The sequence below is a fragment of the Staurois parvus genome, unplaced genomic scaffold, assembly GCF_062004578.1.
Source record: "Staurois parvus isolate SC_StPar_1 unplaced genomic scaffold, SC_StPar_1.0 ptg000327l, whole genome shotgun sequence".
In the NCBI taxonomy this organism is placed as follows: Eukaryota; Metazoa; Chordata; class Amphibia; order Anura; family Ranidae; genus Staurois; species Staurois parvus.
In genome coordinates, this window is record NW_028318123.1 from 4,084,915 (window position 1) to 4,108,135 (window position 23,221).

A 23,221-nucleotide genomic window follows, 5' to 3' on the forward strand; every position below is an offset into this window, starting at 1 on the left:
GTCTCTCTCGGCTACTGAAGTTCTGGGAGACACAAATTGTTTGTTATATGTGTTGTTTAAACACCTGTTACAGATGATTTGGCCCCCGCACAGGCGTATTTGTTGTTCACTTTACTTAAACTGATAAAATAATAATAAAAAGAATTTAACTGAAAATAAAAAAACATATTCTGCATATAGTCTGGAGAAATAAAATGATAGACATTAGGGTTGATTTATAAAAGCCAAATTTTTGCACTTTGCAAGTACAGTTGCATTCATTTTCCCCAGAGCTTAGTGAATGTGGTAAAGCTCTGCTGATTTCCAGTATCCATAAATGCTGGTTTTTAAATTTTGTTTTCACCTAATTGGGAATTCTTTACAAAGTGAAGCTTCGCCACATTCACAAACTCTGGGGAAAATTAGTGCAACTGCTCTTGCAAAGTGCACAGTCTATTTGCCTTTAGTAAACTAATCCCATTGTCCACAAAATAGATATTGCGGGAATACTTTATTGGTTTTGAAATATGGTAAAAGGTTATGCTGTTGTCTAAAAAAAAGCTGTCAAAATGAGTATTTTCTACAAAATGGGCATTATTACCATTTTATAAAAAGGTCCAGGAATTTTGATAGTTTTTTTCTCAAGATCACCGAAAATTATCATTACCCATTACCCACAAAATAATGGATAATAATATTGGAGAATAGCTTCAATGCAGCTCAGTACCTGACACCAATGAAATGCTGCCTATCTGACAGCATTTTTTCTGGCACAGCAATATTTTGTAGACTCCATGATGAGCATACTTCATACATTTCTGTTGTTTTTAACTCACATCTGAAAGGAATTAGGTGTGGCTAACTTTAAATATTTTTCAGATGCAAACACCTAAACATTTAGGAATGATTTATTAAAGTGTAAATCAGATTTTGATGACTTTTAGACTGAAAGGTTTAAAGGGCTGACAGGTACACTTTTAACAGATATACAAATGCAATAGGGTTGATTTATCGAAAAAGTAGAAGCTGTTCACTTATAAAGTACATGTTCACTTTAATATGTTAGGGTATGAGATGAAGCTGCGTTTACATTAAATATTCAATTATGTGCTAGATAAAAATACTTTTTTTTCTTTCCCAATGTCCATGGTTGAGCATTTAAAGAAATTCAGCTTCCCTATATTCATTATACATTCATTTTGCAAATGAGCATACCATTTGAAGGTGAGCATCCTCTACTTGCTTAGTAAACCAACCCCAAATGAGTCTGCATTCCTTCCTATGGATAAGTTTGGGGTGGAATTCGGACCTTCAAGCTAAGCCCCAGCCATAATTAGCTCATATTCATTTTAATATTGCAGTGTACATTTGCCTTTTATGTTTTTAGTAGCTGCTGACTATTGTCATTTCTATTGTGACAATCCATACTCTGATTTACGTCCAGCAATCATGTTACTTGTGTCATCTGCCCCCTACAACATTTCAAATACGAATTTAAGGCACATTCAGCACATGCTTGATGATAACACTTCAAGTTCAACAAAGGTCACTTTATGGTGTTTTTTGCAGACTGCCAGGTGCCATCCTGTAAATGTAACCTTTAACCCTTATTCTATTGCTACCTTTTTCTTCTGACATTCTGATTTATTTATTTTTTTATCAGAATCAGGTTCTTCTATTACAAATGGGCAAACCATCCCACCTGCCTACAGTTCTGCCACCGGTATGTACAGTAAAGCTTTTGTCAAAGGGTAACCAGCTAATAATCATTAATATTTATGCTAATATTATTCATACAAACAGAACTTCTTATATCAATGTCCACTTGTGTTTTAAGAAGATTTATAAACTAAAACTAAATGTCAGATTGCCTGTTGAGTGTATGTTTCCATACCTTAAAGTTGAACTTTGAGCACAAAAACTTTCAACATTTCAAAACTAAGGCTGGCCATACACTATACAATTTTCTGTCCAATGTCTGCTCAATTTCCTTTAGATTTACCTTCAACTATGTACTGCAAGGACCTGCCTAATTGGATACAACTGAAAGTGTTGTTTAGATCTGACCTCATATTATATGATTTCTGGTAAATCTAAAGCAAAAATCTCAAGAAAATGTTACAATGTATGGCCAGCCTAAATGTCAGATTGCCTGCTGACTGTATATTTCCATACCTTAAAACTGAACTTTGAGCACAAAAACTTTCATTTCAACTGTCACTAAACCAGTGTTTCTCAACTCCAGTCCTCATGGACCCCCAACAGGTCATGTTTTCAGGAGTTCCCTCAGATGAAACAGCTGTGGTAATTACTAAGGCAGTGAAACTGATCAAATCACCTGTGCAAAATAATGGAAATCCTGAAAACATGACCTGTTGGGGGTCCATGAGGACTGGAGTTGAGAAACACTGCACTAAACCAACATCATACTGCTGCTCTCTATCTCCACCTTCTGTTCATGTCCACAATTCAGCTAGGGATTTTGCAGCTGTAGAGGCAACTCTGCACATGCTCAGTTTTAAGTGGGTTTCTATGCTGAGCATTTTTTTCCTATCACATCTGAGCAATCCGTGTGACTATAGAGTCATGCATGTGGGCGCATACACAGTGGTAAATGACAGCCCACTCCCTCTTTCCTCCTACATGCCTACTAACCAGCTAAACACAATGGGGGGTGGGAAATTACATGTAAATTAATGGAGGAATCATCTCTCTCTTATTCTAAGACACAGGCTGGAGGGGCATGACACAGCCTGTGACTGGCAGAAATCTGCCCACACCATGTTATTTCCACAAAATAATAAAGATTGGATTTCAAAGATTAATTTATATGTCAATTTAAAACAGTTTATTGATATTATTTATTTACTCTGCACATGCTCAGTTTTCAGTGGGTTTCTATGCTGAGTATTTCCTCCCTATCACACCTGAGAATCCCATGTGACTATAGAGTCACACATGTGGGTGCATACACAGTGGTAAATGACAGCCCAATTCCTCTTTCCTCCTACATGCCTACTAACCAGCAAAACACAATGGGAGGTGGGAAATTATATGTAGATTAAGGGAGGAATCATCTCCCTCTTCTTCTAAGACACAGGCTGGACGGGAGTGGCAGAAATCTGCCCACACCATGTTATTTCCACAAAATAATAAAGATTGGATTTCAAAAATTCATTTATATGTCAATTTAAAACGGTTTATTTATATTATTTATTTATTTTTATTGAATACTCCGTATAAGACATAATTCCAAACTTCTCTACACATTCTTAGCAGTAATTCAGTGTTTCCTTTATATTCTGTTGCTTCAGCACTATTCTAAACAGGGTTCTATGGAAGGGTCATTACAACTTCAGATGAAATGAATCAGACAATACCCATTATTTCGGTACAACTGAGACCAGCTTTGAGGTCAGCAGAAATAGGGTTGGCTAGAAATGTACAGACAGTGTTCTGCCATTTGATTGAGCAGAGATTATCTGCATTTCCTAAAGCAGTAACAGGCAGATTAGTCAAAAAACATGGAGTGGTGGTAAAACTGGGTCATTCATTTATAGTATGTTGAGTTTTAAGCTACATTTGTGATTCTAAACTGTATTATAATTACTCTTCTGAAATAAATTCAGTATAACTTATCTTTTTTTTGTTTCAGCACCTCAAATAAATAATACATCTATTGACAATATACCATGGACATCATCCATAGTGACAAATGGTAAAAGTAGATACCGTCCTTCTCAGATTAATATATTGTGTTGACGTTTTACAGTTGCAGTATACTTTGTCTGTTTCAGTATGGTAATATTGTGTTATTCTGATTTGTTCCAAGAGCTCAATATTAGTATCTTAAGGCACGCTGTAGTTTTATGGTACTGTCATAACCAGGGCTCAGTGCAAATCCAAAAAACTGAGTTAGAAATTTATGGAGAAATAGTCATTTCTCATGCTCCAAATGAGGCCAGCTTTGTTCTCAGCAAAAATGTGGTGGTATCATGAAGATACACTATGTACAGCAATGGCAGTATAACTTTTCTGTACTGTTGATAGGACAAATACGATCTGAAATGTACATTTTTAAGAGCTAGTTACAAGGAAATACCTTGCTGTTGGTAAACCACAGACACATTTGGACAAATCCAGGTTGTTGATTTTGTTGGCTTTGAATTCATTATATACATACAAAGTAAAGCTACAGACCAGACTAGATAACATTGCCATAGAGCAGATTGAAATATTGAAGGAAAATTGATTTACAATTTATAAATCAGCAATAGTTTTCTCAATTATTCTGGAACATTTGTAGAAAACCTTGCCCACAAACTGTATAAAGTTGCAGGTCTCAGCACTGCTCTATGCTTGCACCGTGAAGAAACATATTAAACATGGCTTCTTTCAGAGTGATTCTTGTTATTAGATTGGACAGGATGCTTACACGCTCAGGGGAAACCTCCTACTTTATCTAATGAGTCACCTGCTGAAGTCCAAGTGCTATTTTGTCCCTGACAAATTCTCTATTAAGAAATTACACACACCTAACTGATATTTCCTAATGCCAATACAAACCATATACTGGACGAATATAAATGGCTTCACAGATAAAAACAGGTAAGTAACAACATTTGGGTGCCCACATGAGTTGCATTCCAGTTGTAAAGGCAACCTATTCAATTATTAGGGCCTGTGTGGGTGGGCTTTTGTTTCCTTCTGAACTGTTTTTCCTCCCATATAAATCTATGAAAATTTAAAAGCAACTAAAGCAGATCAAATGTGAGTCAATTACACCTTCAATGAACTATACATGGACATGGTCAAACTGATGTACCTGTCACTGTCTATTACTATCATAGGGGATATAAACATTCCCTGTGAAAACAATGAAAGTGGTAAAAAAAAAAAAATTAAAAGGAACAGTGTAATAAAAAAAAAAATTAAAGCACCCCCTTTCCCCTGCACTTGCCCGCAAAGGCGCGCGCAAGCGCAGTCCAATGTCAATATGGAAACAATGGTTGCAACATGCATGTGAGGTATCACTGTAAACGTCAGATAGAGGGCAATAATTTTAGCACTAGATCTCTTGTGTAAATCTAAAGTGGTAGCCTATATAGGCTTTTAAATCGTCTCCTATGGATATAAAAATGTATGTAGTTTGTTACTTTTGCACGAGGCGTGTGCAATTTTAACGCATGTCATGTTTGGTGTCTATTTACTCGGCATAACATCATATTTTATACTCTAACAAACAATTGGCTAATATATTGTGTTTTTGTGCATTAAATCTCAAAAAAGTGTATTTTTTCCCCAATTTTTTTAAAAATCTCTGCACAAACACTGTGTAACATAAAAAATTGCAACAGCCACCATTTTATTCTTTAGGGCATTTGCTTTAAAACATATATAATGTTTGGGGTTCAAAGTAATTTTCTAGCAAAAATGTATGATTATTTTTTTTTAACATGAACAAAGGGTGTCAGAAAAGGCTTGGTCTTCAAGTGGTTAAAAGAATGGGTATTGTGGGGCAGAAGCTTCTGATGTTGGGAATAAAATGCCAGGATAGCACAACCCCCCCCCCCCAATGGACCCCTTTTTGGAAAGTATTCACCACAAACTATTTGCTGAGAGGCATGTTGAGTCAATAGAAGAATTTATTTTTTACCACGTTTACCAAGTTTTTGGAAATTGACAAAAAAATATATTTTTTTTTTGTTGAGCAAAGTTGGCACTTAAATGATATATTGCTCACACTTGCCATGGGTATATGTGGAATTACACCCCAAAATGCATTCTGCTATTTCTCCCGAGTATGGTTTGTCAGTCTAGCCGCCTACAGGACCACAAAATCCAATAAACAAATTCAGGCTTTTAAAGGACTTTATTTCCTCATTACACTTTCTTACCACCTATCACAGTTTCAGAGGCCCTGAAATTCCAGAATAGTACAACCCCCCCAAATGACCCCTTTTTGAAAATAGACACTCCGAGGTATCTGCCAAGAGGCATGGTGTGTATTTTGCAGATCTCATTTGTTGCCATGTGTTTTTGGAAAATGAAGAAAGAAAACACAAATGTATTTTTTATTTTGTTTTTTTATTTTTCAAACCCTTATGACAAAAAAATTAAATCTGCAAAATAATCACCATGCTTCTTATTAAATTCCTTGGCGTGTCTACTGTCCAAAAAGGGGTCATTTGGGGGGTGGTGATATCCTGGCATTTCAGGGCCTTTGAATCTGTGATAGGTCATGAGGAAGTGAAATTAAGAAATTACGCACCTTCAGGCTTTCAAAGGGATCAGGCTTTTGGCTCCTGTATGCAGCTAGGCTCCCAGAAAGTCTCACACATGTGGTATCCCCATGCTCAGGAGAAGTATAAGAATATATTTTGGGATATAATTCTACATTTACCCATGGCATATGTGAGCAATATATCATTTAATTGACAACTTTGTGTAAATAAAAACAAAATTATTTTCCAAAAACATGGTTAAAATAAAAATCTTCCATGAACTCAACATGCCTCTCAGCAAATAGCTTAGAGTGTCCACTTTCCAAAAAGGGGTCATTTTGGGAGTGTTTGTAGTGCGCTGGCATTATAGCACCTCAAGAAATGTAATAGGCAGTCAGAAAGTAAAATCTGTGTAAATTCCCATATCTATGCCATAGTTTGTAGAAACACTAACTTTCAGACAAAACAATAAATATACAGTTATTGGGATTTTATTTACCAAAGATGTAGCACAATACATTTTAGCCTAAATGTATAACTACATTTGAGTCTATTGGATTTTTTTTTCAAAATTTTTGGTCTTTTTTCATTTATAGCAGAAAAAAATAAACTTTAATTGGTGATCAAATACCACCAAAAGAAAACTCTATTTGTGTGAAAAAAAAGTTCAAAAGTTAATTTGAGTACAGCGTTGCATGACTGAGCAATTACGAGAAATAGTGCTGCACCGAATAGCACAAAATGGCCTGGTCAGGAAGAGGGGTGAATCTTCCAGAGGGCAAGCGGTTATTGTCTTTATTGAGTAAGAATGCTACATAATTTTTTCAGTGGCCATTGGTCACTGAGAGTGAAAGGTAGATTGATGGGCATATAGAGAGGCCAGAAGCATGGGAAGGGATGGCCTACAGAACAAAATTGCAAGGCGTGATAATTAGCTTCCCCAAATATGATTATACTAGGGTGGTTTGTCAAGTAGACTATGCATACTGGCATCTAGAAGATCCATAGGTTTGCTTCACAGAAGAACTAGTACATATTATTTTGATTTAAAATGGGCACGTAACATCATTTTAATTTTACAACCCTGTCTGTGAAAAAGTTTGAAATTGGTAATCTATTTTGAACTACTATTTATAAGTGTTGCATTTCATTTCAGGAAATGAGACTTGTGCATTTGACAGCACTGAAGTTCAGAATTGTAAGTATCATTGTTCTTAAAGTCATGTACGGATGTCTGTCATGTATGCATGCAGGTCTGAAGGAAAACCTGTTAAGCACAGTAAGCTGATAGAAAGTGAATTTTGCATCAGATACTGTATAATGAATACTGATGTTCCTTTTTTTACTCTGCATATGATTGGATATTTGAAGTAAGCTTCACTTTTCAAACGAATCTGAAGGGTTGATTTTAGCCATAAAAACAGCTCTCCCTGAAGAGCTACCCCGAAGGAGCCACTGGCATTTGGGCCTGTTTCCCCCTTATAGCACCAACAATCAGGCACACAGTATTTTCCGCATTCTTGCACGGGCTCAATAAATAGCCTAGAGGTTTTGTCTTTGGTGTTTTATTTGGGAACAATGAATTTGGATATGGATGGAAGCATGGGATCCCCTAAACTGTGATATTGTAGAACTGCTAAACTTCTGTTTGCTCTGTACAGGTTGCAAGCTGTATTGCACAATTTTAGGCTGCAGTGTACTTTATCTCACGTAGTAGTGGTAGCAGTTGTAGTAGTAATAGTAGTACAACTCCTGGCTGTCTAATACTGCTCCTGGCTATACTAAGCTCAATCTCTGAGAAATGGTGTGCCCCTGGTTGACTTGCACAACTCTTGTTTGCAGCAGGTCTTGACTTGTAGTGTATTTCACTCTGCAGTCACTTCTCCTTTAAATGGCTGAATTAAAGTATACCTAAAGGCATTTTTTTTTTTTTTACATATTGGGAAGTGATTAGAATACCTGTCAATTTTTTTGTTGTCTGTGCCCCCTTTAGGGAGATTCACCTTTGCTATTTGTTTTGTTTATCTTTATCACTGAAAGTGAAAGTAAAAGAACATCCCAAATTTCGCATTTTCCCAAGAAAAGTAATAGAGGGGAAACCTTCCAATAGGGACACTAGTTCTGGTGACCTGGGGGTCCCCAAAAAACTCCCTTAATTTTCAGGAGTTTTCTCTTACTTCCTGTTTGACTATGGGACAGGAAGTAAAGGGAAATCTCTGTAACTGGACACAGATGGCAAAAAAAAATCTGACGGGTTGTAACCCTCCCTTACTCTATCCAATATTAAAAAAAATATTTTTGCCTATAGTTCCACTTTAATTACTCACTCAGTTTCAGAAAATGGAGACTCCTTATTCCAGGACTCCAGGCTCTTTGACTCCACGCTGACCCAGTCTGTCGTTCTCTGGTAGGATCCTCAGATAAGCCTAGCTGAGAGCTTCACCACTGTACTGGACTTCTGAGGGCTCTCTCCTTTTTCTTCTCATAGACAGAATGGTTCCCTCTTTCTAATCTTCCAAGCAATTCTCTCGCCAGTAAAACCTGACAGATCTTTGCCAGACAGTTCCCTTCAGTCAGTGTACAGTAGAACCGGGGTCCCTGTCTCTAACTTCAGGCCCTCAGGTCAACCCACCGGAGGCCGCATGGCAGCAAGTGCCAGGCGAGGCAGCCTGTCTCCAAGGGAAAGACACTGAACCCATGTGCTCACAGAACATAAATACCACGCCCAGCATGCAATGGGGCCACCCTCCCCTGCAATTGGCCAGGGTTGTTTTCAAAGATCGCATAAAGGCAGACAGGGTGGGGGTTGACCAGACATACTGTGTTGGGAGTTCCAGAGGATGGGAGAGGCTCTGGAGAAGTCCTGGAGGCGGGCGTGGGAGGAGGTGATGAAGGAGCTAGAGAGGAAGAGGTCTTGGATGGAGTGGAGCAGGCTATTTGGGCTATATCTGCGGATGAGGTTGGTGATGTAGCTAGGGGCAGTGTTGTGGATGGCTTTGTATGCTGTGATTAGTATTTTGAATTTTATACATTGGGTTAGTGGAAGCCAGTGAAGGGATTGGCAGAGAGGGGCAGCAGTCGCTGATCGGTTGGTAAGGTGTATGAGTCTAGCAGCAGCATTCATAATAGACTGAAGGGGGGATAACCTGTGTAACGGTAGACCAGTGAGGAGGGAGATGCAGTAATCAAATCGGGATAAAACCAAGGCGTGGATAAGTTGTTTTGTGGTGTCATTGGTTAGAAAGGGGTGGATTTTAGAAATGTTCCGGAGGTTGAGGTGGCAGGATTTAGCCAGTGATTGGATGTGGGGCCCAAAGAAGAGGTCAGAGTCTAGGATTACACTGAGCACTCTGGCATGAGGGGAAGGACCAATGGTTGTGCTGTTGATCTTAATGGTAAAGTCATGAGTGGGGAATCGAGGAGGAGGAAATATTGCAAGCTTGGTTTTGGAAAGATTGAGTTTAAGGTAGTGGTGAGACATCCATGCTGATATGTCACTTAGTAGATTTGTGATACGTGAGGAGATTGAGGGGGTGAGCTGGGGAGTGGAGAGATAGATCTGGGTGTCATCAGCATAGAGGTGGTATTGGAAGCCATGGGAGGTTATCAGTTGGCCCAGGGAGGAGGTGTAGAGAGAGAAAAGGAGGGACCCAAGGACAGAGCCTTGGGTTACCCCAATGGAAAGAGGGAGAGGAGTTGTAGTATGTGATGCTGAAAGTGCGCCGAGAAAGGTAATAGGACAACCAGGAGAGAGCAGAGTCACGGAGGCTAATGGAGTGGAGTTTACTGAGGAGGAGCTGGTGTTCGACTGTGTCAAAAGCATCGGAAATGGCCATTGGTTTTAGCAGTTAGTAGGTTATTAGTGAGTTTCAGTAGGGCAGTTTCAGTGTATTGTTGTGGGCGGATGCCAGACTGTAGGGGACCAAGAAGGTTGTTTTTGGTGAGGTAGCAGTTCATACGGTTGTGAACAAGGTGCTCGAGAAGCTTGGAGGCAAACGGGAGCAGGGAGATAGGTCTTAAGTTATTCAAACAGATGGGGTCCAGCAAGGGTTTTTTAAGTATGGGGGTAATCATAAATATGTCTTGTAACATATCTGTGTTTTTTATCTTTATAGTGTACAATGATATCTGCAAATCAAATTTTTCATGTAGCGGCACAGGTCAGTTCAACTTTGAAAATTCTTTTGCATCTAATAAAATCACATTTTGCTATCATATGTAAGGATTTAGTAGATACAAAATGCAAAATGCAGTAAACCAGCTTTATTAGTTCCACCACACTAAACTTCTCTAAGTGTAGGTGAGCTTGATTGTATTTCCAGTGACAAAGCAGCAAAAGGGATTGAATAAAATGTGACTAAAGATGACTTACTACATGGATCTCCAAACTCAAAATGAGTCTATTCTTATGTAAATTTTTTATTTCCCTCAATAGTGGTGACCAATGTGCATCTGCCCTGATCTCCTTAGAAATATCGAGAACTATGTGTTAATAGCAAGAATTTATGCAGAATGTAATATGCAAAGATCTATATTAATGATATGGAAATATATGTAAGGGGAAGGGTGTCCAGCTTCATCTTATTAGGAGGGAAAAGTGGTGATTTTAATACAGTAGGTGGGGTGGACCATCCAAATCATGCTGTCTTAAAAATTTGATGAAGGAGAAATATTGTCATTAAAGCTTACCAAAAATGCTGACAGTGTGTTTTTGTTTCTCAACAGTTTCTGAATTAATCATTCAAGGCGTAAGTGTATTTTTCTTGTGTTATGCAGAAAGAAACTGTAAAAGCACTTTCTATACTATAATAGGTTAAAAAGTGTAAAAGCAAATATAATTATAGAAATAACAACCTGTATGGGTTCACTATGGGGAAATATATAACATGAAAATAGATGATGGGGAGGATCCAGATTTGATGGCACCTCACAAATGCAGATCAAGCGTTTAAAAATATTCCTTCATCTGCTAACTAGTTAGTAACTGGAGATGCTAGTAGCTGGAGCTTCACCCTTTCCAAAACAGTGATGCCCTTGTTCATGCCAGTGAACTGCTACAAATCCAAATCTGACCAGAAGTGCAAAGCAAAAATAGTCAAAGTTCATGAGCAGTCATTTAAATCCAAAACATACTTCAAACTTTTGCATGTCCACATCCAGTGACTCTCGTGAGGGCCGGTTGTATTTTTGCCCCGGTTTCCCCTTGCTTCGCCCCGCAGCCAGACATAGTGTATTTCTTCAGCCAAATACACACACTTCTGCTCCTTGTATTAAATGACAGTGTTCAGACTAGCCAGTGTTCCCTTATCTCAGACCCACACTGACTATCAAGCGCCAGAGGGCTAGCAAAGAGTCCCACAAGATCTCACAGTGTCCCCAAGATCTCTCAGTGTCTGTACTCACAAGCCCAAGGACAGAATGGTTACCTCCTTCCAATCTTCCAAGTGACTCGCTCTCCAGTGATATCAGACAGATCTTTGGAAGACAGCTCCCCTCAGTCAGTGTACTGTAGAACCAATGTCACTCTCTCTAACTTCAGGCCCTCAGGTCGACCCACCTGAGACCACATGGTAACAAGTACCAGGCAGGACAGACTGCCTCCAGCCTGGCTTGGTGCAATCCACTCCAAGGAAAGACGCTGATCCCATGTGTTCACAGAACATAAATACCACTCCCAGCATGCAGTGGGGCCACCCTCCCTTGCAATTGACCAGGGCTGTATCCATATTCATGCTGTTCATTTGCCTAGCCCCTACCCATGTTCTGGAAGGCTCCTATAGCTTCCTGAAGAAGGCAGAAGTCAGACAAACTCAAACAGAGCCAGAGCATCATGAGCAGACCTGACTAAACAATCGCATGGACCTTGTTCACATAAGCTTCATATTGTAAACTCTTACAGCGGTAGTAAACCACATCCAAAAAAATGCATTGCATACTGGCACATTATGTAAAATTTACCTTAAAACAAAGCCCTGCAGTGGCGCGCTGTCACCGCTTTAGAGGCTTCCATCTTCACCCAATCTTCCTTCCGGGTTCCTGAGCTCCGGCCATCTAACTGACTGAGCCCCGATGATGTCACTCCTGCGCATGAGCACAGAGCACGTTTAGGAGATATTCATTTTACCCACAGGTAAGCTTTATTATAAGCTTACCTGTAGGTAAAAATTAAGAAAGTGGCTTTACTACCACTTTAACTGAAAAGCAGAGTGTATGGTAATATTTTAGAAAGCATTTGCCAAGCTTTCAGCTACCTGAAAGGAGATGGTTCTCTTTGGGCTAGGTCTTCCTCAACAGTGGCACCAACAATAAAAACCTTTGCCTTTTCTCAGTTTATTTAAAAATGAAAAAATAAAGTCTGGTTGGAGTTGGACTTCAAATCACACCCAACCCTAGCACAGTCAGATTTGTTGAGCAATGACACTTGAGGTTCTTCATCCCACATTTTGTAGAAATGTAGAAGTTTGTAGAACTGTAGAATTCCTGTAAATGCCTGATACATTATAGGAGACTGTGAGGGTTATTTACTAAAACTGGAGTGTGCAAAATCTGGTACAGCACCAATCAGCTTGCAGGATTTATTGTCAAAGCTTAACTGAACAAGCTGAAGTTAGAAGCTGATTGGCTACCATGCACAGAAGCACAAGATTCTGAGTGCTCTAGTTTCAGTAAATGAACCCATGTGTGTTCTGGCTATATTCATTTTGTCCACCATTTATTTTTATTTGTGTGGAAAGAGTGAAATATTTTGTTCTTTTTAGCTTGTGCAGAACACAAATGAATAGGCTATATTAACAGCACAATATGCACAATATGATACACACTTTCAGAGTATACTTAATATACTTTTTCTGTTACAGGACTGTACAAGTGCAAATATGTAAGTATTTTTCTTTATTTCAGCTTCATTAGCTAATTGCCCTCCAGAGCTGCCAAAGTTAGGTGATGTCAAAAAGGTGTATATAGAAAAACTTTGAACAAAAATGATAAAGTAGTGTTTTTAGATATTAAAGAGTCCTGTGCAGAGACTATGGACATTAAGGCTGCCCTCACACCTGAGCAGAACGGTTAATAGGCTTTTTCAGGCATCTTTATTTGAGCATTTATGCGTGCGTATAGAAGTGAATTTAGAAGTGTATTTCTAGTATTTTGAATGTGTATTCGAGCTTAAGGCATTTTGGTTTTAGCCAATAGAAACAGAAGTGAGAGGAGACTGGTTCTTACAGGTAAACAAAAAAATGTATATGTAAAGCGCAGCACCTGAATTATATTATATTTACATGTGCAACAAGTGAATAAATAAATAAATATTATATAAAGTGACAATTCATATATCCTTCCACAGAATTCAAAATGCGATTAAAAAGTCTAAAGATCAACACAAAATATTAAATATAGAGCAAAACAAAACTGATATCTGTTGACACTTACAAATATGGCCACTATGAGCTCTATGCGTTGGCATGGTGTCAGCACGCAAGCTTCCTACCAATGCTTTCATGCAGTGGCACATCTTCAGGGGTCAAAGGTGTTGTTGTGTCTCTGCCATGCATAAATAGTCCATACTGTCCCGCCCTAATAAATTTAATTGAACCGCCATATTATTGATGTTGAGCAGCCATTTTGTTGTTTTGGTGCTTTGAACTTCATACTCAAAATATATACATCTAGGAAATATTACAATAGTACAACTTTAAAAAGTTGCAATAAATAAATAAATATAAAAATATATTAAATATAAAAAAATATTAAAACTGTTAAAAGCCCTCGCAAAACTTAAAAAAGCTAAAATAGGGGGAAAAAGCCTGTAATATGCCTGAAAAACACACAAAAATATTAAAACTGTTAAAAACCCTCACAAAACTTAAAAAAATTAAATAGGAAAAAAAAGCCTGTAATATGCCTGAAAAACACACAAAAAATATTAAAACTGTTAAAAGCCTTCACAAAACTTTAAAATCTAATATAGGAAAAAAAGCCTGTAATATTCCTGAAAAACACACAAAATACTCAATTTAAGCATTTACAGGTGTTTCCATTGATGTTTATGGGACCAAATCTAAAAGTATCTCATGTAGCTTTTAGAATGTCAGGTGTTGAGCTACAGGTGCCTGAGTGCTTATATGTAAATTAGCCACCATGGGATTTTGGATGTTGAAACGTTTGGAGCTTCAAGATAAAACAATTACATATACTGTATATACCAAGCAGTCAAAGTTTTAAAGCAAGCCCTCATTTACTGCTTGTACTGTAGTGCCGGGTATTTAGAGTTGTATTAAACCCTCAGCATTTTTTAGATTAAAACTTCATTCACACTTGTGCAAGTTGTTATGACAAGTTGCACTTCATTCTTTTCAATCTGATGCAGTTGGCCACCTTAAACATGTATTGCAATATGTGTGAACTAAATATCCCTATTTTTTATTGCAAAGTTTGGTGGAAAGGGTATATACCAGTGTGCAGAGGGTTCCTTCAGAATTTCATTCTTTTCAATGTCGCCTGTTCAAATTGGTGGGACTTAACACCCTTGATGCCGACGTAACACAAATATGCGGTCTCACAGAACTGGGCTTTTTTCCGTGGGGGCTGCATATTTGTGTACCTCTCTTTGTGCTGGGAGCGCGCCGCACGGCGCACTCCCAACACAAAGATCACGGTGTCACTGAGAGCCCCGGTTCCGTTTCTAATGATCCTCAGATGGGTTATCACAGTGATTAGTCACTGTGCAGCCTGCCCCCTTGTTTTTTTCTCTCTCTGTGAAAGGAGGAGAGAGATACATTGCATCTGTCTAACTCTTGGCATAGAGAAAAAAAATGTTTGTAATAAAAAAAAATATATAAATAAATACAGTAAATAATAAAAAGTAAAAGAAAAAATAAAGAAAAAATACCTAGATCAAGGGTTGATCTAGTTCAGTGCCAAGGTTAGTGTTTGGGACAGGGTCAAAGGTCAAGGTCATAAGGTCAGCGTCGAAGGTCAGGATTTAAAAAAAATTGGTATCAGTGTCAGTTAGTGTCAATGTCAGTGTCAGTGTGTTTTAGGTAAAAAAAAAAAAAAAGACAAAACCAAAATGCGCACTATTGTTTCTGGGCTTTACTATGGGTACAAACAACAAATAACATATATGGTATTGCTGTGATTGTCAAGAGCTGGAGAATTTAATTTGGGTTGTTCTTTGGTGGTCAGTTATGTAGTAACAAGAAACACACAGCTAGATAAAAAAATGATTTTTTTTACTATTTTGGGCCAGTTTTCCTTGGATATCTCCTGATTTTTTTTTATTATCAATTACCATTTACCACCAAATGAAAACACAATTTGTCCTGAAAAAAACAAGGTATAATCCACCTGGATGTACAAAGTAGTTGTGATGATATGGATGCTTTTATTAACACATGTCAACGTTGCAGAATTGTGCTTAGGCATTTAGATTTGTTTTGCCCTTAGGCATGAAGGGGTTAAAGTCCCAGCAACTTTGAAAAGGCGCCTGCAGTACTCAGGTGTGACTTTTGATGCTACTTAGATCCATTGAGTGTCAAGTCGGTTCAAAGTCACATCAACATTGCGGTAATGTGAATAGAGCCTAAAAACTCAAGAAGAATAAAATAATCATTCCCCAGTAAACTAATTGCTAAAATGCTTTCCCAGCGCTTGCAGTTTACATGTTTCAATGCTGCTGGCTCCCTGAACTTTTGGTATTTGCAGGAAAGAGTTAGGCCTCATGCGCATGGAGGCTTAGCAGTTGCTGTGTAATGAGACGTAAGATCCCTGGAAATTTTCTGGCAGGAGCTGCGTGTAGGGCATACATCTGCTAATACAAGCAAATGTCCTCTAATGGCAGTGCATGGGTAACCGCTGATGACTTCTGCATAAGCATTTATCTACGCATGCATGTTTGACACTTCTCCCCAAATGCTCCACTTTCCTTCGGTTCGGGGAGAAGCACCATACATGCATGCATGAGTAAATGCTGATGTAGAAGCCAATGGCATTTCCCTAAGCACAGCTGTTTACAGTCATTCACTTGTTTTAAAGGCTCTATGCAGCACATTCAGATCCCTGGGCACCAGGGGGACCAAGGATTTTACATCTCAGCGCTCAGGAGATGCTAAGCATCCATGTGCATGAGGCTTTGATTGGTGAAGCTAGAATCAGCAGCATTTTCATTTTTGTTTTTGCTTTAGATATTAGTTTAAAGTAATATTAAAGCTTTCAATTTTTTTTTATTAAAATAAAAAACATGTCATACTTACCTGCTCTGTGCACAGAGCAGCTCAGATCCTCTTCTTCTGGGGTTCCCCGCCAGTGCTCCTGTTTTCTTCCCCCAGCTGAGTTCTCCCAAAGAAATCCGGTTTCTATGGGGGCACTAGCTCCCGAATCACCCTGTCTGCGTCTATTGACACAGACAACAGGGCTTGGCCCCATCCCCTGCTCCCTTGTTATAGGATTTGGAACCATTGGCTCCTGCTGCTGTCAATCTGCCCAGTGAGGAGGGACAGAGCTGAGAGAGCCGCTGCTCTCGTGCTCTCTCTAGACTGAGATTGGGCTCAGCTAAGTATAAGTGGAGCTTGGAATCCTCTGCAATAAAAGAATGCATTAAGGTAAAAAAAAAAACCTTAATCTCCCTGGCGGTATTCCCGAGTGTAGCTCGGGGTAAAGTTTCAGTACCACAAGCGGTAACCCCGAGCTACACTCGGGCTTACCATGCAGCATTGCTCAGGGATTCCCTGCAGTGCTTACCTTGTCCTTCACTCCCACGATGTGTCCCCTGCATCATCCCCGGCCATCTCCTCCGGCCGATGCCAACATCCGGCTTCCGTGTTCCGGTCCCTGCGAGCGTCGGGACGTACCGGACATACGGGGGCTGGAACCGGCGGCAAATTTTAACATTTTTAGAAGCTGTCATTTTCTAATAAATGAATTTGACATTTGACATTACTGTATCAAACCATTTCACATACATTTTGTCCCTACTGCTTTGTCCTGTGCCCTGCCTGCATTTTTACTGTTCTTTTTGGAAACTTAGAATAGTCCATGGCGTCCAAAAAGCGTCCCTTTAGGTCAAAAGCGGGTTTAGACCAGCTAGAGAACAGCGATAGTAAATCAGAACCACTTGCAGAATTGAGTGATAATGATTTGTGGGGAAATTCGTCATCAGACACTGAAAACGATTCTGCGACTTTGCTCAGTGATGTGCGAACTTGGAGCTATATTTCAAATTTCAGTGTTTTTGGTTTGATTATATTATTGAATTAAATTTATTATTTTTTTTATGATTATTTATTATATTATAATTTATGATTTCGTGTTTCAAGTTTTATCCTACCCGAAATGTTTACTAGACTCTTGTTCGGACAGATTTCAGTGAGTTATTCCTACAAATTACAGGCCTACAATAAAAAAAATACATATTTCCATGCAAAAAAATGTACCGCTTTCAGCACAGAAATATGGACATAATCATACCGCTAGGGAGGTTAAGGCTTTAGAACCACTTTAAATATTATATAATGTTGTACAGCTGTATATTGATTATCAATTGATTAGCATTGCAAGCTTATTAATACTTTTCATGTATTTATGTGTTTTTAGAGAAAAGAAGTTGTTCAAACCTAATGCTGATATAAAATTTACTATACTAACCATGTAAGTATGTTTTGTTTTTTTCCAAAATGTTTCTTCCTCCACACTTTCTTTCGTGCCTGAAAGGGAGGCCCGGAGTGAAATAAGAATGCAAAATAAACGGAGGGCTAGCATGACAGGGGTTAAATGGGCTTGAGCCTGGGCTGGGGAATGTCTTCAGTTTCAAGCTAAATAGACAGTTAAAGCTTATGCGATTGGATTAGGTCAGGAATAGGTGGAACTGCAGGGGGGTGTAAGGTAGCTGTCCTGGGGAGGTCTTTAGTTGGATGTCAGCTGAGTTTGGGAAAACTTTCCACCCACCCCGCCCTATCTGTGTTTGTTTTTCGGTGTTCGGATTTTTGGTTGTTCTAGTTCGTTTTCTCATGTGACCAGCGGGGTGCAAGGTCCTTTTAGGTTAGTATGGGCACAAAGGTACGGTGTAGGGCCCCGTCTGAGGTATGACTCCTAGTTGTTGAAATGTGTATCAGTTGTCTCCGAATTTGTGGTTTTGTGGCTGGAGGCCTGATTAAGTGATATGCAGGTATTTTCCTTCTTTTTTTTCTTCTGATGCCTAATAGGACCTTGGGGCTCCATTTTATACACTGTGATATTAAGTTACTATATTTATATATTTTCATCTGTTATTTATATTTGGTTAATACAAGGCTGCTTTGGCAATTTAACTCCAATTTGTTGTGGTGTGGTTATTCTACATAAAATGGGTGGTGCTGATGTCAGAGCAGCTTAGAGACAAGCCATATTTTGTATCCTAGTCAAGTTGTATGTATCTTTTTTTTTTTTAAACATCTAGATATGTGAAACATACAGTATATATGTTTTGATACATGCATGGATGTCCCCAAACAGGAATAGGAATGTTTCAAAACTTGTCGATCAACAGCTACAGCCAATCGGCTGCAGCTGCTGACCATTGTATTCTGATGGCCGAGGAGTCCCCGCTGTCATCTATGGACATCTTTACTTGCTTTGCTAAAGGCGTGATTTATTGGTATGTGTTCTTGTTGGAAAGAATTTTCCCCATTCCTTATCCTGGTGATGGAAAATTATGGACATTATACACTCTCCCAGTCTGGTTGTTTTTAACCTCTAATGTCTATGACCAGCTTATGCCAAAGCTTCTTTATACGCTGCATTTTCTGGCTTTACTGGTCCTAACATGCAAGTAAAGGTCACAGCACTTGCAACAGAGAGAGGGGCCCACATAAATCACTGGTCCTATAACCCAGTCTATATTCTCTTCTCTTTGTTTATTGGTAAGGCTTGCTGACTTTCTTTTTCAGAAGCACCCACAAGCAACACATATCTCTGTTTTTAGCTAGCGGCAGCCAGAGGAAAGAAGAGGGTTCACACTGCTGAGTAAATGGTTAGCAGTAGGGAAGAGGTTGGGACATCTTTATGACTAACCTCAGCTCCAGGGCCCCAGGCAAAGATGCTACTCAGTTCAGCTATAGGTTAGTAGGCTGTGATTCTGTTCAGTTAAGCATTACTGAGAGATGTTAACAAATGCCATAAAGGAAAAAGCCTACTGTTAGTCCTAGCTCCTAGTCAGTCAGTCCCACCTTGCCTCATATTTCAACAAATTTAAATGGACTTTTATTTCTCTCTGGGTTGAAACACTTGTTCTGATCTATGGGGTTGATTTATTAAAACTGGAAAGTGCAAATGCCGCTCTGCATAGAAACCAACTGCAAAAGCTGATTGGCTAACATGCCCAGCTGCACCAGATTTTGCACTTCTCAGTTTTAGTAAAGCAACTCCTATGTGTTTTCCTGAGTATTTCACCTCTCAGGAAATTGAATTTAAAGCCAAACTCCATGCAAACATCTAAAATGTATGTAAGTGGGGTGAATTGCATTTCAACTCATTCAGTCTCGTGTTTTTTACAGCCCTGCTATGAACCACGGTTTGGTTACACCACTTTCTCAGTAACCATTAAGTTATATCCACCTGATCCCACCCTGTTCCCTACCTGTTGATTGGACAGTAAAGAAGCAGCAGGAGATTAATAATGTCAGCCCTCTACTCTCTTCTTCTGTCAGCATGTTCCTTGCCAGCATTTTGAATATGGAACACTTGATTGGCTTCTAGCGCTCACCCTACCAATCTCAGTCAGCTCTTTAATGGATTGCAAGAGACCGATACCAAATCCAACTGAGTTACTAACATTAGTTACATTTAATAATACAGCTACTGTTTTATTATTGAATACAGAGCTGCATTCATTTGTGTCTTTTGTACCTCTTGTGAGAGTTCAGTAACTGAGGAGTTTACACTTCACCATCAGTACATGTAGCAGTTTATGTATACAGTTATGGCCAAAAATATTGGCACCCCTGAATTTCTGTCAGATAGTGCACCACTTCTTCCAGAAATGATTGCACTTACAAATGTTTAGGCATTCTCATGTTTATTTCTTTTGTTTGCACTGGTATGACTCAAAAATATGGAGATATCTCATAACGGCAGTTGGCAAAATGAACCCTTCTAATCTGAGAGACCTGGAGCAGTTGACGAAAAAAGAGTGGTTCAAAATTCCAGAAGAGAGGTGTAAGAAACTCATTGAAGGTTACAGAAAGTGATTTCAGTTATTTTTTCCAAGGAGTGTGCTGCAAAATATTAAATTGAGGGTGCCAATCAATTTGTCCAGTCCTTTTTTGGGGTTTGCATGGAATGTGTCAGGTTTGGCGTTTTGTTTTTCCACATGAGAATGCCTAAACATTTTGTAATTGTAAAACTGCAACAATTTTCTGGGTGGAGTGGTGCATTATCTCATAGAAATGTAGGGGTGCCAATATTTTTGCCCATGACTGTACTTTTCATAGCATGGAGTGATAGGTGTCCTTGTGAGGCATTTACTACCACTCCTAAATTGCACATTGAAAACTTTGGGCCGCTATACCTGCAGTATTAGCCAGGTCTTCTTCCTACTGCACATGTGCTGTGTCCTCATGTATTTCTATGTATATGGTAGAACAATAAAGAGTGGTCTGTCCTGTATGAAATAAGAGAATTGTCCACACACTGAAACAAATGCAAACTGAGATTTGAGACTTGTAACCAAAGTGCTGCTGTATTTTTTCTTCTTAATTCCTCTTAAACTGATGTATTCATTTTTATATTATCTTATTTTAAAATTGGTTATCTTGTTCTTCTTTGTCTTCCAGCCCAGGTGGGTGCAGGGTCCTAATCAATAACAGTATTGACTGTGAGTTGATAAAGAATACCAAACTAACTGTGCAAGCAAGGAATAGCATTGGTACGTATCCTTTTTCTTCTGTTAGATCTGTTAAATATTCCGCTGAATCACATTACATATTTTGTGGCCTATAGATACAAGACCAAGTGAAATAAGATAACAGGTTTTTGATATATATTGCTAGGTGGTTGCATTAAAAATCTGTAAGATGCATGCAAACACTAAGCTTTGCCAGGCATGCCAAATGAACATTTATTGCAAACAAAAGTTGTACAAACAGCCAAATTCCTATGGGAAACATGTGTAGCATAGTTTGAGGCTATAGGGGAAGGTGGAGCTCTGTCTGCGAGCACAACCCAGTTTCACAGGAAGCAATTGTAGTCTGGCATGATTGTGGCTTTTTTTGTTCTCAGAGAGGAGATGCAGGTTATACCCCCCCCCCCACACACACACACACACACACACACACACTATTCCCACCCTTTGCTACCCTCTCTACGTACCTCACAACACAGCCCTTCCCTAGAGAGGGCAGTGTGGTGTGATGTAATTGCTTACCAAGCCACTGGGCACATCCTGGAAACCTATAATGAGGTTGGGGTGGATTGACTTACACTCGAGACTGGAGAGGAAAACTTCAGATGAAGAGCACAGACAGGCAGCAGTACCTGCTGACCCAGCCTTATCCTAAAGCACCAGTACCTTTACATTCAGGACCTGTGCCTGTGGTCCCAGTACTGTCATGTTCCGGCTAAAGAAAAGCCACAGACAGGAAAATCCATCCCAGCCAACGTATCCCTCCTCCATGCAAACTTGGGCATTGTGGGAGGTCTGCAAACTTCTAAAAGTACATGGCCAGATTGAGTAAACATTCTTTATTGTATGTAGAATGTGTAGCTTCCAAACACCTGAATATATTCATTCAATATTCATTATCACATATTTAGTTTTAGGCTAATTACCTAATTTATCAGGCTTATTTGTGAAGAACCAAAGTGCAGTGCAGTTACAATGGCCCAAACCAACCAGATTTTAGGTGGCTATGGGAAATAAATAGGGTGGCTATGGTTTGCACAAGTCTTTATGTTTTACCAAATAATCCTAAGCAATTTTATGGCTATAAGCAAGTGTTGCCTTAATATTTAATATTTCATTTATAGATTATTGCTGCTGTGAAGAGGCATGCAGACAGTCATCCAATTGGTGAGTCTCACAAAACTCTTCTGGATTTCTTTCTGTGTAACTTGCAGATCATTTAACATACTGTATAAATGAGCTTTGTATAGCTAGAATAAAATATAATTCTTGTATATGGATTGTAACTGACAAGGTACCAATACCAGTGTCAGGAATGGACTCAGCACTGGTGGTGGGACGCACCTGCCGTGTGGGCTGCAGTACCAGAGCTGACCAGCGGGTGCTCTCAGCAATGGACTCAGCACTGGTGGTGGGACTCACCTGCCGTGTGGGCTGCAGTACCAGAGCTGACCAGTGGGTGCTCACAATCAGCCAAACCTGGGGCTGATTGCAGAAAGGTGTATTTAAGCCATGACCAGGCCTGTGCTCTGGGCCTTGGTGTATGTTTTCCCATGAGCCTCTGTACCTGTATCCTGTGTTCCTGCTTCGTTGCTGACCCGGCTTGATCCTGATCTCTGTTGACCGTCTCCTGTTCTGACTACTGGCTCATCCCTGACTATTCTTCTGCCTACTCCTATGCTGTTTGACCTCCTGTTGCTGTACCTTGGCTTGTGACCCGTTTACTCTTTGCCTGCTGCTCTGTACTGATCTGCCTCCACCGTTACCGACCCGGCTTGTCTGACCACGCTAACTACTCTGCCATCCATCCATCCTGCACGGATCCAGCCGTACCTGCACATAACTCTGGCGGATCCCTCTACCACTAGCAGGTGTACTCAGGGGCCGCGACCTGGTCTCAGTCCTGCGCCAAGTCCATCCCCACCATCAGGGGCTCTGGTGAAAAGGCAGACTGGGGCTTAGACTCCGCGCCCTGGGGAATCCTGCCCTGAGGACCACTAGAGGTACCACCAAACGGTCATTACAGAACCCTACGGCCGGCCTGACCGTTCTACCTCTCCAGCCCTGACTACGCCTGTGTTCCTGCACCTCCTAAAGATTAGTGGAAGGTTGGTTTGCTCACTGTGCGTTTATATAGATATATATC

The 23,221-nt window shown here is 39.6% G+C and overlaps 1 protein-coding gene across 3 annotated transcripts in view; it reads left to right on the forward strand.

Annotated features, from left to right (window-relative positions):
• The window catches only part of ADGRG2 (adhesion G protein-coupled receptor G2), a 196,242-nt gene that overhangs the window by 129,651 nt on the left and 43,370 nt on the right, over positions 1-23,221 (forward strand). For all 3 annotated transcript variants that reach the window (XM_089683890.1, XM_089683892.1, XM_089683893.1), the window contains 9 exons: positions 1,643-1,702; positions 3,635-3,697; positions 7,360-7,401; positions 10,319-10,363; positions 10,929-10,951; positions 13,061-13,080; positions 17,793-17,846; positions 21,008-21,099; positions 22,200-22,242. In XM_089683890.1, the coding sequence (XP_089540016.1) occupies positions 1,643-1,702; positions 3,635-3,697; positions 7,360-7,401; positions 10,319-10,363; positions 10,929-10,951; positions 13,061-13,080; positions 17,793-17,846; positions 21,008-21,099; positions 22,200-22,242 (442 nt within the window). The remainder of the gene's footprint in view (positions 1-1,642; positions 1,703-3,634; positions 3,698-7,359; positions 7,402-10,318; positions 10,364-10,928; positions 10,952-13,060; positions 13,081-17,792; positions 17,847-21,007; positions 21,100-22,199; positions 22,243-23,221) is intronic.